Here is a 20,066-nt window from a genome sequence, read left to right on the forward strand (position 1 = left end):
GATTCCCAGGTTAGACATTATCCTGGGGTTTCACCAGATCCCCAGGCTGCCAGGAATGCAATACCAGAGACAATGGTGTCAGAAAATCTCCCTTCATGGGAAGCAGTTGCTTTCCTGGAAGAGCAATGCTGAACTGGATGAGCCAAGGGCCACATGAATGAACTGTGCTGCAACTGCTACTCCAGTTCATAGCAGTCCAAATTTTAAGAGGTTTAAAATTCCAGTTTGAAAAAAGATCCAAAATTAAAAACCAAATCAATCAAACAAATGCCAACTATACCTTATGATTTAAAAAGAAGGGATGAAAATTTACTCCATCCAACCATGAATTTGGAGTCCGTCATTAAGAAAAAGGACAAAGTATGTCACTTACTCTGTGTGCCACATTGGTGAGCAACTCGATGTGCAGATTTCTTCAGATCACATTGCACACAGAGCTGTGCAGTCATTGGTACCCAGACCTTAATGACAGAGCCTCTTCTCTCATCCATCCTACCCGGGTTCTCCAGGGAGGTATGGAAGTGAGCAGCCCAGTGGAAGAGTCATCCCAAGCTACGCTCTTGTCACTCATTAAGCTGAAAGCTGTGTTCCTATCAGGATTGCATGAGCAGCTTGCCAAAGGCCAATGCAGTGAATTTGGGCACTTTATGAAGTACTTGGTAAAAATGTGCCTGCATGATGTACAAGCCAAGAGCTGAAAGCAAAAAAAGACAATACTGAGCTGCGGTGGGATGGACAGGTCTGAATCAGGACCCCCAAACTCATCTGCTTTGTAGCCAAAAGGAGACCATGGCTTGTGTGGATCTATACTAGCTCATTTTCATGTGGGTAATGGGTTATTTGGGGCAGAATGGAGCTCAGTGTATCCTGAAGAACCTGCCACCTATGTGCCTGGGCAGATGTCCTTGCCACTGCAAGGTTACCTTGGCCATGTCCATGCTGCAATCACACCTTTGTCTCCAGCGTTCCTCTGTGATGACGTGAACAATTTAATCAGTCCTTGAACATGAAAAGGTGCTTTAGGACAGCCTTTGTCCGCATATAAAGATCTTCAGTCTAATTACAGAGGCTTGTCCAGCACTTGGGGTTTTTTTCCCTGTCTAGAAATATTGGGTCAGCTCACAAGACTTAGCAGACCTGCACTCCACCTCTTGCATGAGTGTTTTAAAGTGAATCCAGCTGAACAATATGTACCTTCAGCACAGAGACTTCCCACAAAAGTGAGGGCAGATGGCCCTCTAGTTATATTTTCAGAGACAGTAAGTAAGATAGCTTGATAATGCTGCTTTTCAGCTCCTGGAGCTGGAGACCAGATCTGCATGGATGGTGATTTATTTGAAAATGTGCTCCCTCCAGCCCACAGATGGTCCAGGCAGAGTCAGAATACTTGCAGTTACCATATTACCTCATCAAATGAATCTCTGCTCTGCAGCAGAGCTGTACACTCCCATGTAGCAGCTTGTTATTTTAAATCGTATCTGCTCTCTCCTACTTCTAAAAGGCCACCAAGAAGACTTGTCACTAATCTCTTATGGAGCTAGAAGGAGGAGGAAAAGTGAAGTGTGAAGAGTAGAATATCACCTGCCATCTGGACAAAGATGTGATGAGATGTAAAGTTTGGATGCACATTTGTGGTTCTTGGTCGCATGCCAAGAGAGAGCTCAGCTACCATTTATTTTAAAGCATTCCCAGACAGATGCAACCCTAGGTCATGGGAGAAGCTACATTGAGGCAGGCAGGCAGTGAACTCCATCAGGCTCTGTGCAAGGCATCATTGCCTGTGGGAGTGCTGCCGTGGTCTGCACAGGGCTTATCCTGTGAACAGAATCTCTATGGTAAAGACCTGTCCTGGGAATAAGAGTGTGCTGGGATCAAGTGCTGTGGTATGAGGTTTGTGGTCACAGAATCTCAGATATTCAAAGACGTATTTAGCCTCTGAACTTTCATGGGCTTAAATGGGAGTCACGCATTTGCATTTCACCTGGAAGCCCAAATGTCTTCAAGAATCCTGTGCCTTTGCACTTCCATATCGATTTCAACGCTGAATTACTCAGTGCTGTTGGCATCAGAGGGATGTTGATAAAACCCTGCTCTAGCTGAGGTCAGTGGGGAATGTAGAATGGGCTTTACTAGGTAAAGAGCACCATAAAGCAGATGCTCTTCTATAATGCCGTCCTTTTTCCTGGGATGGAACAGCACTTTTACAGACATAGTGAACAGGATCCAATTGTTCCATGCTCTGCCTCCACAACCACAATGAAATGCCACTGCTGATAGCTATGCTGATATTTATGATTCCTACTTAATATGTTTTAAATGAGTTGATGAGCTCTAAGTATTAAGACTAACATCAGTAAGTATCCTGAGCCAGATTCTCTGGGAGGAAGCCTTGCCATGCCATAGACTTTGGTGCATTTTAGTGCTTTTATCCCATCTGAAGATCTGGCTCAGTAATTGTGCAGAACATAAAAGAGAAACCCATAAGTGCTGTAAACAAAGGAAAACTGTTACTCTGGGAGTGTGTTAGTTAGATATTTCAACACTCATAATTAACATCCCTTTCCTAAACTGTGGCACAAACTACTTGCAGAATGGTTTTTTTCTTTTATTGCTTCTAGTTTCAGTGACTAAATTTATTAAGTCATTAGGTTTGCTTTTGTATTTGTGTTTTTGCTGTTCTCCTTTGGGTTATAATAAAAGGAGATCTTGAGAAAAAAAAAAGAAATCTTTATTTATCTGGCAATTTTGAGAATGTTTTTGGGGAAATGGTAAGCAATACAAACAAGCAGCCCAGTCTGGGGGAACACTGAGTGAGCAGCTGGATTTGAATACAACAACAGCTAGTGACAGTGTTCTGCTCTGCCTGGCTGGCCCTGAGCATTGCACGTGGGAGCCTGTCACCATTTCTACCATGGTCTGGAAACGTCGGGGGTTTCTGGGGAGCAAATTGCTGCCTGTCACGATCAGAATGCAGAAGCACCACGGTGTTGCTTCCAGAGGACCCTTTCCTTGCAGCTCCCAACTGAGGATGTTCAGCAGCAGGGATGCTCCCAGACTGGTACAGCAGGGGCTGGCACTGCTTTCTTGAGCAGCACCAGGGCCATCCACAGCCCTGGCAGCACTATGAACTGCACCAGGCTGGGTCAGCATTTTGTGAAGGAGCTGAGACCTCCAAGGGTGGCAGTGTATCTCTGAATGCCCTGAAGTCTCACGTCCACAGGCTTGACAGCAGTGCCTCTGCATGCTGTCATGTACGGACTTGCAAAGGAGAGTCCACCAAACCTACTGTGTTCAAGGCCCAGAGGCTGGGTTAGATCTACCTGATGAGGGCAGGTGAAAGCTGAGGTGGGTTAGGAAAAAAAATCTGTCCTCTCACAAACCACCCCCGGCCTGTGCAGCAGTGAGAGACAGGTTGGGTCAGACATTGCCAACATCTCCCTGAAAGACCCAAGTGATCCAGAGATTGGCTTGTGCCTCCAAGTCCCATCCATATTTCCATCTACAGATGGCAGAAGACACTACTGGGGTCAAGGCTAAATGAAACATGTTGTTTTTCTACACCAAAAATAAGTTTTGGGGCAATCATGGTACCTTATACCCTCCCTGAGCGGGTCTGACCCAGTGGATCTCGGCCCCCTGCCCTCCAATGGCAGTTGCATCCATTTAGCTCCTTTTGATTCCAAGTGTCATTGAATGCGGTCTTCCTAATTTTCTATGTGATAGCTATTGTGGGTTTTTTTAATAGACTGTGCAATTTCCAATAAAACTGGAGTTAGCACAAACCAGACCTATGTTTGTTTTTTCAAAACAAATCTAATTACTCTTCTTAATAGAATTGTCTTTTGTTCAAGGAATTGGATTGAGATGCAAAAAACAAGTTGCAAGCAGATGCTAATCATTTTGCATGTAAATTACTAACATTTCTTTTACAAATATTTCATGCAGGTTTTTAGTTTAACAATTAAAAAAAATCTGCTTTTCAAAACCACTTTCAGTAATGTCTGTAGACATTTAACAAAATACCTCCAGCTCTAAATCTCCAAGTAGTAAACAAATAATTGTATTTATTTACTTTGTATGCAAAAATAATTTATTCAAAGACAGATATTTTACTTGGAAGTTAAACCAGAGAAATTTCCTTTTTTTTTTTTCTACAAATCACCAGCATACTCTTTAATGAGGAGAACTGGTGGGATTTCCGAGTGAGCTGAGTTCATGATGGTCCTGACAGGGGACCTCTATAGACTTTGTGCAGAAAATAGAGTCACTGTTTATTTCTTTGTTTAAAGACTGAAAAAAGACCGGTGATTAAAAGATGAAACCATCTGTCCTCTCACTGTCTTGTACCTGGTCGTGCTGTTTCAATCAAGAAGAGAGTTGGAAAAATAATTGAGTGGGGTATGTTATAAGCCCGTTTCAAAAAGTCCCTGCAGCAAGTGAGGAAGTGAAGTGGGTGCTCATGACCCCAGTGTTTAGCCTCTCTTTATCTGTGGGATGAAGAGAAAGTATTGGACATTAGGTCTGCCCATCTAGCAACAGTGAACAACAGTGACCTTGTCTTATAAATTAAACCAAAGAAATAAAAATAAAATCTTGCATGCCCCAGAGGTCTGGTCAATAGATCAGTGATTTTTCAAAAATACCTTCGTTTACCTCAGATTTCAGTCTGTGCAGCAGTGGCTGCTACAAACTGCTTTGTTAGTGTGAAGCCTGTTGTGCACACCTGCACTTTCCTCTTTCTTCCCAGCTCTTCTCAGCCCAAGACAATTGAAACAGCAGTTCCCACCTGATTAGACATAATTGCCACAATTAATTTTGACAGTGAAGCTTGTACAGAGTTTCTGCCATTAATATCCCAGTAGCCTTTTGTTATTGGTAGCCTCAAAGCCATCAGCAAAAGGCACGTGATGAAACTAGATGATGCACTGTAGCTAAAGGCTTGCCATTGGCCACCAAGAAGATATCAATGAAGAAAAATATAAGGGTTTGCATGTTAAAGAGATTTGGAAGAGTAGCCTGTGTCCTGCTCCTCTGTCCTGTCTCCTTCCTGGTCATGTGGTTCTTCCTTCTTCATCCTCTTGCTCGCTGTGTCAAGTCCATATGTGGTAGTGGCCATGCCAAAGATTTGTGGTGCTCAAACCTCTAAAGTCCCTGTGGAATGTCAGTTTGGTGGCAGGACGAATTGCATCCTGGTGTGTTTGTCCCCACATGGCACAGTTGTTGCTGGTCAGGTGATATACATAAGAAGATGGATAATAATGAATAAACCCAGTATTATTTAACTAGAACTTAGCTGTCAAATCTGTGGGTTTTTTAAGCTGCCAAAGGGACAGAGCTGGGGTGTTTCTTAGTGGTGTTGCCATGGTTTGTGTCCTGAAGTGCTATTTCAACTGAATTGTGGGGGATGAGGAATCAACCAGCCAACTCACAAAACCCATGGGACGCTTTTGTTTGCTTGTGGGGGAGCTTAAACATCTAAAGGAAATCAATATTTTTTTCTTCATTTTTTCTTAAATCTTCATTGGGTTGATGTCTTTACATACATTTAAAATAATAAAAGAATTTTGCTCCTTTATTGGTACAAGTGGATATACAATATAGCGTCTGCTTTTATGAACTACTGCTGCATGTCATTAAGTACTGTACTGCAGTAATTTTAAAATAGATATTTAGCTGAAAACTTAATTTTCAATAACTTTTAATTAAAATATCTTTTTTTCTTTCTGAAACAACATTTTCAAAATTCATTAGCTTTTATATTTCTTCCTCATTGAACATAGTCTTAGTTCCACATTGAAATTAAAACAGAAGAGGAAAATCCAGATATCTCATGCACAGCAAATTCCATATTTTGGTCAAGTTGGGAGCTAACCTTCACAGCCTACCAGTTTTTCAGTCTCCCTAAAGGAAATTTTCATGATAAGTTTTTATTGATGGGTAATGAAGGCATTGGAAAGGGGATTGAGTTGTCCAGTTTGGTTTCAGAGCTGCTGCCTGGCTGGTCCTGATGCCAAGGGGTGCCCCCGAACCAGCCAGCACAGGCAGCCGCTGCAAACTGCCCGGCCCCCGGGTGAGCTGTGTTCTTCCCAGGCAAGACAAAGCCTGGAGACAAAGAGCAGATTTAAGGAACGCTTAAACACTGATCTTTGGGGAAGCTACTTCAAACACCATTTTATAGTGCTCTAAGTCATCTAGATCTCTCTTAACCTGTTTCACTCTCTTTTAAAAATATTTATTTTTTCAGCAAAGAAGACTCCCTCAGATAGGAGGGACCTGTTGTGACCTGTTGCACTGATGGTATTTTTATCTGTGTGGTGCTAATGATTGATGCCAAATTCACGTGTGCAGCACAGCTCTGCACTTTCTGCTGTGATTTATTTTCTGTGGCTTCAAGCCTGCAAGGATCCACGGGTCTGTTGCACACTGGATTTATTGTCAGACCAGCGACACTTTATATAACCCCAAAATCGCTTGGGAACACATACGTGAGTGTTGCCGAATGTTCAGAATGTTCCTTCTTAAGCAAGGTCTGCAGTAAATATGTGGCATTACTCCAGAGGCTTTGTTCAGATGTTGGTCATGGGTTTTCCATTGACAAGAATGGAAGCTCCCAAAGACTTGGGAGTGGCAAAGGCTTGGGAGGGAGCACCGCTCCCCTGTAGCAGCACCTGCCTTCACTCACAGGGTTTATAAATACCTTGTCTGGGACCTATTAGAAGGATTTTTTTAAAGCAGTTTTGCTTCAGAAAATGCATTTTCATTGTGGCTTGAACTTTTTTTCCAAGGATGTCAGAGTTTTTAGGAACCTAGTGGGAGAATTTGGCCAGGACAAGTTTTCTGCTCCAGATCAAATTCTGGGAAGAAAACCCAACCCACTAACAACTGCATCTGACTCAGTGAAGGTTTGGGAGCCCACTGCCACAGAATGCCCCGGCCAGCCAGCTCTTTTAAAAGAAATGTAATGCTTGCTTCTCTGCTGTAAAAATCCTGAAAAGTTACTGGGGCACAACAAGTTCTGGTCCATAACTCAGTATAGTTTCCTCCTGGAGACTTCATGCAAAGCCAGTGCAAGTGGCAAAGACAGCCACTCCCACAGCCAGCATAGGCTCAGAGGATGTCTTGGACAGACCCATGTGTCTTCTGCTCTAGGGCAGGTGTGGAACCACTTCTCAGTATCTGAAGAAATACTTGTGCCAGAAATCTTTAAAATTACTTCTTTCTCTTTCTTGAAAGATTTCCAGGCTTTGTGCCAGCATTTCTTCATGTCGCTTTTGAAATTAAATAGTTTACTTGCTTTTGTACTCCTGTTTCTTTGAATCCACTTAAATGGTTCAATAAACTGCCCTTTGCCTATAAGAATTTGAAGAAACCTAAATATTTTAGACAATGAGCATTGCACATTTCTTCCCCATCACAGGGAAGGTACGAGCAAAGGCAGGGGAAGGCATCAGGAACACCAAGGCTGTCTCTGCTTCTCAGCAATATTTTTTGTAATTTTGCTTAGTATTCCAGTCTAAATCCTGGCAAATTCCTGACTTTTTCTGCACACTTTTCGTACCTGTTCACTGTAGGCTGTTCTACAAACTGCAGCTCTGCCAGGGAAGGAGAACCTTGCCTTTCAGCCAGGAGTTTTCTAGATGGGTGTGATTGCTGGGATCTGGCGTTGCTGATGCCTGTTGTTTTCTGTCGTTAACAAACTGCAATGCGTGACTGTTGTGTATCGCTCGGTGATGCCTAATTTAGAAGATCAGTGATTAATTCCTTCCATTGCTTTTTCTTCTTTCTCTCTCTCTCTCTCACTGCAGGATGTTTTCACACCAGAGTGCAAATTTAAAGAATCTGTCTTTGAAAACTACTACGTTATTTATTCTTCCACGCTGTACCGGCAGCAAGAATCCGGACGAGCGTGGTTCCTGGGACTCAATAAAGAAGGTCAAATTATGAAGGGAAACCGAGTGAAAAAAACCAAACCCTCATCACATTTTGTACCCAAACCTATTGAAGGTATGGAATCTGCCCACTCTCTCCATCAGTGGGGTATGGGAAGGGGGAGTTTGCAACTTCATATTCATGGTTTCCTGTGTGGGGGTGTTGGGCTGCAAGACCGGAAAGCAAGGAGAATATGTATAACACTTCAGATAGGTTCTGGGCTTCACTGTTAGCGTTTAATCTGTTTTCCTTCCCATATAATAAACTTTGCACATTGTCCCAAAGGGGTTTCTTAGCTTTGGGATGCTAAAGGGTGAATTTAAAAGCCTGACAACATCAGAAATTACTGGAAAAGAAAATCAGCCATTGAGCAGCCAGCAGTTCAAATGGAAGCTGATCTAGCAGTGATCATGATGTTGGGTTCTCTGTGAGGATTTTGCCAGCGTATTTCAGTAGGTTTCCAGTCCCATGTAGAGTCAGTAGAGACCAGATTTATCCCACCTGATTTTAGACTTTGGCATTCTGTTTATAGTAACAGAAGAAAAATACATCCTACCAGCACAGCTGTGGATGTACTTTGTATGTCTACCCTAAGATGACTTAAATCTGTTTTTTCTCACATATAAAGACATCCTAGTTAATCACCAGGGGTAGAGAAACCTTATCATACTTGTCCAAAGTTAGATGGGATGCTGTCACGCCATATGTCTTCATCACAGTGAGGCTTCAGTGAAAGTCATGGAGTTGAAGTTTTGCCCTCCTGCTGATGCCTGTACACTGCTGAAGTGTACCTCAGGCTCCTGCCAGGGCATTTTGCTTTTTGTGGGCTGGCCCCTGATAAATGGAGAGAGGTACTGTGATGACCCCAGTACTTAACAGATACTAACTTGACTCTGGAAACAACTCCTTTTTTTCTGCTACTTGGGAGAAGCACTACTTCTTGATCCCGAAACTAGGTATACCTTTCTGATCCCATCTCAGACCTGCCAATTGCCACCTCAGGGACACAGCAGTTTGGAGCTGGCCTTGGCTGCATGGCTGTGTGCTCCCTCTCACTATCCCCGTGTTGGCTGTGGGAGAAGGGATGAACTGATGTTCTCCTAACAGGTACCACTCACAAGTGGTGGAGACTGCAGCCAACTCCACACAGTAGTATCTGTTTCAAAAGCTTCCCAGCTCAGGCAAGGGGCAAGCAAGTGTGAGGGAAAGGCCAGTTCAGGAAGGCAGGTGGAAAACATGTTGGACCACTGAAGCAAAGCACAATGACAGAAATTCATTACAGCATTCCCAGAGTATCTGTGGCTTTTGCCCAGGAAATGGAGATGTTGAAAGGGCAGGGAATATCCTGGAGCTGCTTGTCTTTTGCTTGTTTTCAACAGCTTTTCTGAAGCATTAGTGGGATTTGTGCCCTTAGCCCTCACTGAGTTGTGCTAAGGAACAGAGCCTACTTCAGGCATGGAGTCAGTCATCAGCTTCTCTTTTACCTTGGCCGGGAGAAGAGTCTTTTGCAAGCACCAGCTTTCACAGCTGCGTTTCCAGCTCCTTCTGGTATTTCTTTGCTGCCTGGCTGGGTGTTGGCACTGATCAGTGGGTTCCTTTTGAATCCAGGCTTCTTTTTTAATACAGCATGCATGGCATCTGCCGAACAGCTCAATAGTTGTCTTCTGCATGCATTAAACTAGGCCATTCTTGCGGCTCTCCTCATGGAAAGCCTTGTCTTAATAGAGGTGCCTGACCCCCAGCAGAGATCTCATTGCAGCAAATGCTGCTCAGGCTTTCATTTTGAAAAACCCAGCCCAGCCCGAGAGCTTCCCTTTCCCGCAGTTGCATCCTCCCACACTTGCTTCAATCACAGCTGTCACGTAACCTCCCGAGCGAGTGAGCGCTTTAGAAGTTGGCAGCCAAATTAAGGGCTCCTCCACTCCTTCCCTCCTCCACATGCTTTGCAGTCAGCCTCTGTGAGCACTGCTGCATCAAAGAGCTGGCAGTCTCCCAAGCCAAGGCACGTGTCAGCTTCCCAAAGCATTCAGCTGTCTGGGACTGTGACTCCAGACGGAGGACTCTGTTCCCAAGCCGAAGATTCATTGTAGGTAGCAGAGGCTTGCAGGGAGGGTTGGAGTAAAACGCGCTCATCTCCACGTGACTTCTCTTTGCTGCATCCATCAAAGTCCCTGCGAGCAGAGCTTGCAAGAAGAGATGTTACAGAAAAGGGGCAATTCCTACCCTGTTTTAACAGTTTGTTTCTTTGTCATGACTCTAAGAAAATATTCAAAGCACTCTCTTGCTCTGTTTGCGTGTCCCTTCTGCAGAATGCCGTGGCGTGCCCCAGCGTGTGGGCTTTGCTGCTTATTCAGGCAGCAGCTTCCATCCACAGGAACTTTGCAGCTTCCATCCACAGAAACGCCCCCAGGTTTCCTCTTTCTCAGTCCGGTACCGCCACCAGCATTAGCCCTACCACATGATGGCTGACATAGGAATGTATGCAAGGAGGAATCTGCTTCCCTGGGAAAGAGAGGTGTCACATACATTGCTAGGAATCACTTCACCCACCATTTCAGTGGCAGTTATTGCTGAGATGAAACTTCCCAGTTGTTTGTGATGAACAGAAAAATTGTGCAGCAGTTTAGTGAAGAGAGTGTTTGCAGGGAAAGGAAACGCAAAAAGCCCAGATCATTCCCCGAGCTCTTTTGATTCCTGTTGTTTCATCCTGCTTTCTGAATTCAGGAGTCTCGTTGAAATTGCAAATGGGCAGAAAACTAATACATAAAGAGGAAATATCCTCTCAGGTAATTTCTAAGTACTACATGTGTGTGCATGTGCATATATACACTGTGGTATCTCTATATGGGTGTATGTTGTCTGTGGCTTTCAGCAGCTACAGCTTTCTGCTGTGCTAAACCCACAGAATGTTTTCACTCCTGTAGATTTCCAGGATGCTGTAGGTATTCTGTACAAAAGTCAACAGATACCAACTGGAAAAGTTTTGGGTTTTGGTTGGTAGGATTTGTTTGTTTTTTGAAATAGGATTAAGCTTAATCAATATGAAAGCACAAAAAACTTACTAAGTAATAACAGGGGAGACGTTAAGTTCCTCTCCCATCTGTGCATAGGCAAAGCCAAGGAAAACAGCCTGGTAGGCAGCAGTTGATGTACTGTGTGGTGCCGGTTTTGCTTAAAAACACACATACGCAACACATTTCTTTTGATATTTTTATTTCTGATCACTGATCTTTCAAGCTAAATGAGCCTTAAAGTGCAGACATATAGATTGAACTAGACTGCACAAGAAATGAGCTTGAGTATAATTGTCACTTGGACAACAAGCAGTGTTTTAGAGCAATTTCAGTCTCCTTAAGTGTCTGTAATGATTAGTGCTGGACAAACCATACCATCAACAGTGCCTCTTGTTCTTCTGAATATCCTAACCCATCTCAAACAATGGGAGATATTTCCAGTCACTTAAATCAGAATATTGTCAGATTCTTATTGTGGATGTGCTCTGTTACTTATATTTCCTTCTTGAGGACAAAATTTCCACATTGCTCTCCCAAAAGTGCTACATTTCCTCTTTTGCCTGGCTGAAGCTAGAGAGCATTTTTGGTGGCAAATCTGGCCACAGAAAGCGGAAAATCTCTTCCTCTCTCTAAGTCAGCAGAGCAGCCCCTAACTCCAGATTTATGGTGCTTCAGCCCTTATGATGTGAACACGTCTCAAATATGAAGGTGACCTGTTAATGGCTAGTCTGGATCCATTTATTATCACTGACAATCCAAGCAGCCAGATCTTTCCCGGTGTGATTCCTCAGGGATGGAACATCCAAGTTTTCTTAACGTAGGGTCCTCAGATGTTGCAAAGAAGTACAGGGCACTGTTGAGTAGGAAAATGTGATAGCCCTAGTAAAAATGCTTCAAAGGTATCACCTTAATCCACAAAACATAGAATCGTGGAAAGGCTTGGGTTGGAAGGGACCTTAAACATCATTTGGTTCGACACCCCGGCCATGAGCAGAGATGCCACCCACTTGATCAGGTTGCTCAGGGCCCCATCCAGCCTGGCATTGAACACTTCCAGAGTTGGGGCATCCACTTTATCCGTCTTTGCTAACACAGCTCCTCTCTTGGGTCTGTCTTTCAAGTGAGCAGGCTTTGGTATGTTTTCTGTCCCACACTAACTCACTTGTTCATCTATCAGACTCCCAGCGATCTTATTAGAATGGCAAATGTGATGTTTTTTAACCATGATTTTGGCTGGCTTTTTGTCATCATGTGCTGCCTTTATTATCTGAACAAAGTGTGATTCCACCTGGCAGCATCTTTCACGTTTTACCACCGGATAGACACGAGTTCAAATGCCTCTGAAATGCATCAGCTGGGACTGGGTTTAGAACACAGTAATTAGAGACAGAAAACGAGGGTACCTAATCACTCGCTCCCTCCTGCCCCTGACTGCTGCTGCTCAGACAATTAATTCTCTCCACTGAAGCATTAGCTAATGCAGCCGCTCCTGCAGATACCGACACCCGGAGCTGTGGCATCTGTCAAGGGGAAGAGCCTGTCTCCGGGCTGCCTGCCAGAGGATGTGGGCCCAGCCCTGCCTAGACCCCAGCCAGGCTCCATCAGTGTGTGGTGATCCTGCAGGGCTGGCGAGCTGCCCACCTGCTGAACGGCAGCTTAGAAAAATTTTGGTTCCTCCTAACTTGCGAGAGTATGGGGCAGGGAAAGCCGGAAGTGGAGATGGATGGATGGGATAATTCTAAGGTGCTTAATAAGCTTTTTGATGTATTCTAGAAAAAGGAAATGGAGTCTGTTGCATCCTCTGAATCTCCTCAACTTGCAGTGATGCCAAGTGAGAAATACTAGGGTCAGGACACAAAATATCGATTCCTAAACTCAGGCAGTCCCTGGATGATTTCAGTGTCATCATGTAGGTGATGTGCCAGTGCCATGCCTGGGAAGCAGAAATGAGACTGGGATCCTGTGCCAGCATGTAAGCAAGAGACTGAGCTGTTTGTGGGTGACAGGAAGCTCCCTCCATTTGCCTTCAGAAAGAATGGTCCCTGCCATGCCCTTCCTCCTCACTTTTACCCCTAGTCTCCTTCCCAATTTGTGAGTCATTTTTTGTGAAAATTTTTTCCATGTGCCTGTGAATAGCAGGCACTGCTGGTTAGCAGGGGAGCAGGGAATCAAAAGCCACAGGAACCAGACATGGGCACAGCTCATGAACAGCACTGCCGTTCACCCCCTTCCATTAATGCCTGCAGCTCTTCAGCAGATCAAGCTAGCGGCACTTTCCAATTAAAGCATGAATATGGATGTGTTGATTGGAATCTAGGGCATAGGAGCTGATTATCTGATTGAAGCTCCAAAGCATTAGCTTGGTTTCCAGACATTAAGGGCTGTATTTGGCTTGGTGTGTGGGTGTGGGTGGGTGGGAGAAGCAAGGCAAAGCAGGGAGGAACTCTTGTTCTGGCGGAATTGCTCATCCTTCCAAAGCTCCTTGTGCTCTGTGCACCAGCAGACCTCCCAGGCGTCTGGGCATGCTGACTGTCGCACTGCTGCTAGTTTAACCTCAGTGCAGGTGACAGGACAGTGTGCCTTCAGACACAGACACCAAAGAGACCTACCAGTGAGTGCTGCCAGTCCTGAACCACAAAGATGAACTTCAAAGCTGGGAAGATCTGGGCACTCACAACAGTCCATTTGCAAACACCCCCCTCCCCGGTCCATGACTAACATCTCTGTGCATGAGTCACACTCAGGCTTCCTCAGTACAAAGAGTAACAAGCTGCAGTCCAAGAACCTGTGTTGCACAACACATTGGACTGTCCTTAAACCCCCCCGTGTGTCCATGTTCACACGCATCCATGTATCCATGTGCACACACACCCATGTGTTGTGGTCCACACAGATTTGCAGCCACCGCTGAGCACTGGCCATAGCTCAGCACACGTGCACAAACCTCTTGTGTAGGAGAATATCCAGGCACTCTCTTGTGCAGGATGCCATGTAAGTACTGCATACACTGATACTGTAGGTGTATCTAAATACTGAAAATATGCTTGTGCTATGCTGCTACAGATTTTCTGGCATGGACTGTTGGCACAGCCTGTCTGGTACAGAGGCTTTGACAGCTCTGTCTGAAAAGCTGAGTGTAAGCAGCCTCCAACCATGCCCCACATCAGTACTTGTATCATGCACTAGACTGGAAGATAAACTTATAATTCCTGCCCTATTTGTTTGCTACATACAGGGTTTCCTTTCTTTGGTAGCTGCAAATGTTGTTTACTTCTGTAACATGGTTTATATTCATTACACTATGGGCCTTGTTAGCAGCTCAATGTTTTTGCCCAAAGGCCATGGTGAGGCCAGGGAGTTGAGGAAAGGCAACATGCCATGGTGCTACTGCTGCGGGCTTTGCTTGTGCTCAGCCCTTGTGGCCCAGCCCGATGGGGTGTTGGGAATGGGTGTGGGTGGGATGAGCTTGGTACATGTAGCTGCCTGGGGGAAGAACTTATGGAGGTCCCTCCACCTCCAAATTGGGACCAGGGAGGTCAGGATGAAGGCAACAGTGCACTTGAGGCAGAACTTTGTGTATGGAATGTCAGGGGCACTGAGGCAACACTGGCACAAACACCTAATTCTGCTGGGCAAACATCACATCAGAGAATAAGGTCGGTAACAGAAGTGATGTACGTCCTCAGTGCTTATCAAAGGCTCTACAACTCAGGATGAGAAATCACAAGGGCACGGGTGTTCCTCGGTTGTTAAACATTTCATACTTTCTTTAAGATTTTATTAGATACGTTGCCACCATCACCGTGTTGTTGAGTGACACTCTCCAAGATGTGAGGGGCAGCTCAGCAGCTGACTGGGAGTGAGAGCGCCCTTTTCTGTCTGTTGCTGTCATGCTACACACTGTCCTTGCAGCATGCAGACAGCATCAATGGTCTGGGCATGATGGGCAGTCCTGGCATTGCTCATCTTGTCCCAGGCCCATGGGACAAGTCCTTCATTTTCTCTTTTTTCTAATTTTCATCAAAAATATCTCCAGTAGCAATAAGAGTTGGCAGAGCAGTACCTTCCTTGAGCCACGCTGGAAGGCCCAGTGTGTGTCTGTGTTTAAACTGCTTTGAAAGCCTTGCATGAAAAATACTCTATGGGAAAAGTAATATTTTTTCACTGCTCATATATTCAATTCAATATCTTTCCTATTAATATACAGTTGAGTGCACTTTATCTCTGTCCTGTATTGTTGCACACTGCTATAACTGTTTATCTAGTCAGGAGTAAAAATGCAGAGCAATAATGTCATTTGCAGTCTGCCTCTAATTGCTGGGATTTATTTGCAAATCAAGGGAGGTTATAAATACAAGTGCTTACATCGCCTTTTCATACATAGGGTCTTTTTTTTTCATTTCTTTAGATAATTTTTGAAGTTTTGTTCTGGTTGATTACCCGGAACCAAACCCTGATGGACTCTATCCTGTGTTGGAGCTTTGTGCCATTGTTTGTGATGTGACAGCTTTACAAAATGAAGCAATGCACAATCATTTCTTTCCATTCTAATTTTTGTAAAGATCCAGACATGACATTGGCAGTCTGAACTTACTCTATGTTCTCAACTCCAGTGTGCCTGCCCTTGAGATGCCTCACTATTTCAATCACATCTACACCCTGCCACATTTGCAGTGAGCTCATCAGAGATGCTCCCCATTGGTGTGAGGCATTGAGCTGCTCAGCCCATGCCCCTGATCTGGCACACCTCACATGGGACAAGGACAGCCATGAGGACTTAGTCCACATGGTGAGTTGGATAAATGCTTTGTGCTGCACATGGGGACATGGGCATGAGCCATGCCTTGGGCAGACGTTGCCTTCTCTGGCTGTCTAGGTTCCAGCAAGTACATTTTTATAGGACACACGTTGCTTAGCCAGGGTCTGAAGGGAAGGTTCGCTCCATCCACCCTGTTCTTAGGTGCTGCCAGATGACCATGCAAAGCGGGGATGGCTCCTGGCTTGCTGTCACTGAACTCATCCCCGTGTGTCCCCTCATGGCCTTGGCCTTGTCTGGCTGTCTTGATTTGCAGAGGAAAAAATAAGAAGTGCTGAGAGCAGATCTCAGTTCTTGGCTGATGGAGCCAAATGGGCTTGAGTCACCAATTCCATATCCAGAGCTCAACACCCAGAAGGTTTGGATGGCTCAGACGCACATGTAGTTTTGATTCAAGTCTCTCAAGGGCTTTTTTTGGAGATTGAGGGCTGGGAACCAGGTGATTCTTGGACCTGTTGTTAGATAATGATCAGCATCTCTAGACAATACATGGTTCTATGAATTGGAATGTTTATTTTGTATATATGAATACAACATGAAAAAATCGTAAAGCACAGAAAACCTAGAAAGATTTATCTGTGAGCAATCCCCTGTTTCTCTCTGTGCCTTTGGAAGAATCCTGAGACAGAAGCAGGAGCAGCAGCGAGCGCAGGTAACAGATCCTGCTGGGTAACAGGATCTACGGCTGAGTCACTGAGGTTTCTGGGTGTGTTTGTCTTGGGCTGGAATTTCAGCTCCATATACAAAGAAATAATTAATTATGGTCATGAATGCCTGTGACTTCAGTGCTGTTAATGGGTGCCTTTTCTTTTTGCAGTGTGCATGTACAGAGAGCCATCGCTGCATGAAATTGGAGAAAAACAAGGACGCTCAAGAAAAAGTTCAGGGACACCAACCATGAATGGAGGCAAAGTTGTTAACCAAGACTCAACATAGCTGACAAATTCCCTCCCTTCTTCCAACTCCTCCCCTCCCACCCACCTACCCACCCCACCTGGCGAAACCACACTGAGACGATGACAACTGAGCAAGGCAGGACCTACCGGTAGTGGCTCGGAACTCCAGAATCTTTCTTTGTGTAGGACGAGAAAATCGAATCCCAGATCCTGCCTGCTGCAACGTTTTAAAAAACAAAAACAACAACAACAACAACAACAAAAAAAGTGAAGAAAAAATGTTTTAAATCAGGACTCCATTAACATTTTCAAAAGCAAACTGTTTGCTCTGTGATCAAAGGGGGAAAAAAAATCTCATCTCTGCATAATAATAATAATAACAACTAATAAATATAATAATAATAATAATAAAGATGTTACCTTTAAAAATAAAACAAAGCTTTTGGAAAATTGAACTTAGCATATGATGTGAGAGAAACGTGGGAAATGCAGCCTGGGACTGTGCTTTCTGTCTTATACTTTCACCTCACGTTCACACCACTGTTTTTAACACCCCTGCTTCCCTGGGGATGGATGGGATTTTTCACAAAGCAGGAAAGGTAGGGATAGATTATGACTCTGCTCTGCTATCAGTAAAATATGGCCTGTCCGAATTAGGAGTCTGACAGTTATGGGCAATGAAGTAGCTACTCTGTATTCAGCTTTTTCCATCTACATTCAAACACTGCTTAGTTATTTCTGGCTAATGTCATTCCGTGAGTATGTTTGACCCAAGTCCGGCATTTTATGCCTTTTTATCATAATTATTTATATTTATAGGCTTGTTTTACTGTATTAGTTGCCAGGGGCATTTCAGAAATGGGTTTTCAGGTCGCACAGGATGAAGTGATCATGTTTATTAGGGGAGAGTTAGGAGATAAAGGGAAGGACGGATAGCTGCTTGCTTTAAAATAGGAAACAGAGCAAGAAACGCTGCTGAAATCCTTACTGTCAGATGGAAATGGTGAGGCATGTGCTGTATGAGTGCATAACGCAGGGATTTCAGCAAGGGAAGGAGGGGTGTGGGGAGGGAGCAGCTGTAGGGGAACACGGGTGGTTGTGCCTGCCCAGCTGTGCCAGGGCAAGGACATGCTGCCATGTCCTTCCAGCAGCTGGGGGTCTCCCTGAGTGTTACGGCTCCACACATACCGTGTTTGACACATGTTCAAAACCGAGGCTACAAACCCCTCTAATCCACAGCCTTACCACTGCCAGGACTGTGATGGGATGAGGCCCCCTGAGATGCTGCAGCAGCCTGGGTGTGGGCACGTGTCTTGCCAATTCCAGGGCTGCAGATGCTGGAGAAGCCCTTCAGAGGTAACGAATTCACAGACTGGGAAAGGCAAGGAAGAGGGCAGTGGGGTGAGGGATGCCCAGCACTGAGCCCACCTGCAGTAACGCGGTCATTTGTGGGGATTTGCAAGGTTCTTCCTGTCTGGACCTCTCCCTCCTTGTAGTTTGGAGGTCAGCAGTGAACCACACACCCTTGCTCCTGGGTGGAACTGAAGCAGGGCAATATGGGCAGAAGCCTCTTTGACCACACACATTAAATTCAGTCTCTGACCCCTTTCAGCACCCAGGACCTGCAGGCAGGAGGGTCAAATGGCAGCAGCAATACAGCTGCTGTTACAAAAACAGGCACTGCCCTCGCCAAGGCATCTGGGAAGCCTTTGCTGCTCAGACCATGGGCTCCTGCAAGAGGTGAAAAACAGAACTGATGGGTCAGAACGGCACTTTATACAAGGGGAACCAGCCTAAAGCCTTGCAGTTACAAGCTGGGTGGGAGAGTTTGTGTCATTCATAAGTGACACACCAAATACCACCTCAATTGTTGAGGCTCCTCTGCTATCCCTGCCAACGCCTCAGCTGGCTGGTGCCACACACACAGAGCTGCTGTGACTGTGGGAAGGGGTGTGCCAGGGCTGGTCGAGATGTTCTTGACCTGGGTGCCCCCAGCCCTACGGCACTTGTCAGTGCTGGGGTGTGTCAGGGCTCGGTGAGCAGCTCTGTACAAGCATAGAGCAAGTGGGGAAAGCAAAGACACAGCCAAATTTCAAGGTTATGGAAGACTCCCAGGATCAGCATGAAGGAATGAATTTCAAACATGTCGTTTTGTGTTTTGAAAAGCTGAAACTTTGAAATAAAGGGGCTCTTGCCATGGCTCTGCCACTTAATGCTACACCTGTGGGTAGCCCCCCTGTGCTATAGGTCTGGGGCTGCCAGTCATGCTGGAGACACTTACTGTTGCTCTCTAGTCTCACAACACTGGGCCAAAGTCACGAAGACATGCTCAGCTTGGGAACACACACCCAACCCCATCTAATTCATCGCCTACATTTCAGCTCCCTCCCAAACTAGATAGCACCCCCAGTTAAGGCGTGGGGGAAAATCTTAGTCACTGCAGACATGTACATTCAAAGAAACGGAATCTCAAGACCAAAACGATGAGATAGCAGGTCCCTGAACTAACCAAGCACCAAACACCAGGCCATGGTTTAGTCACTGAGCCACAGCCTTTCCAGGTGTCCTTGTGGAGGGGAAGCGCAGCACCTACCACGGAACAGAACACCCACAGCACACCATGATACCACAAACCCCTTCTGCACCCAGCCACCGGCAACTTGCCAAGGGCACTGATGTCATCAAGAGCAGCTCCAGCATAAGCCTAAAAATTGCTGTAACCTTGTGTGCAGGATATGCTTTGCCTGAGCCCCAGGAAGCTGCGGACAAGAGCAGATCCAGTCCTACCGTGTGCTGATTTTTCCATTGTGCGACTCACCACTCTCCATGCTGGGTTTTGTCTTGTTAAGAGTCTTTGTCCAGATCATTACAGGAGTCCCTGTAAATGCCGTATTCAGGCCTAAATGTCAAAATAATCTACTCCTTTGGTCCAGGGTGTTTGAGCTAATCACTCCCATGTGACACTCACTGAGATTGCCCAAAATGAGAAGCAATTGCTCCTGCTCTCACCCAGCATCTGCACTGCCTTGGAGCAGGTCTTCTGCCATGTGTTGAGGGTAAGTGCTGGCTTTCCATGCTGCTTGCTTAGCCCAGGCAAACTGTGAGCCACATATGATGGCATAAACCATGATAAAAATTCTCCCACATACCTTAGGAACCCTCCCACATAACTGTGCTTTTCTTGACCTCAAGGAAGCTGCAAAAGTCATCTTGTGGTGTAATGCAGGGATGCCTGACATCATGATAGCCCAAAAACCAGTGAGGCTGCACAGCCCAGCTCCCTGGTGTCCACAAGCACCAGCTGCTGACCAGGAGCTGCTTGGCTTCAGGTGCCCCAATGCCCTCCATATGCCTGGGATAGTCTGGGAAGATCCACAGATTGCAGGTATCATATAGGGCTTTATGCATTTT

General features: G+C 45.3%; 1 protein-coding gene across 8 annotated transcripts in view; it reads left to right on the plus strand.

Moving 5' to 3' along the window:
- FGF12 (fibroblast growth factor 12) overlaps positions 1 to 16,922 on the plus strand; it is a 224,000-nt gene extending 207,078 nt beyond the window's left edge. For all 8 annotated transcript variants that reach the window (XM_027685483.1, XM_027685480.1, XM_027685477.1 and 5 more), the window contains 2 exons: positions 7,806 to 8,004; positions 16,577 to 16,922. In XM_027685483.1, coding sequence (XP_027541284.1) covers positions 7,806 to 8,004; positions 16,577 to 16,695 — 318 coding nt within the window. In that variant the 3' untranslated portion in view covers positions 16,696 to 16,922. The remainder of the gene's footprint in view (positions 1 to 7,805; positions 8,005 to 16,576) is intronic.
- Positions 16,923 to 20,066: the final 3,144 nt, after the last annotated feature.

Source organism: Neopelma chrysocephalum, unplaced genomic scaffold, assembly GCF_003984885.1.
Source record: "Neopelma chrysocephalum unplaced genomic scaffold, ASM398488v2 Primary Assembly neopelma1_69, whole genome shotgun sequence".
In the NCBI taxonomy this organism is placed as follows: Eukaryota; Metazoa; Chordata; class Aves; order Passeriformes; family Pipridae; genus Neopelma; species Neopelma chrysocephalum.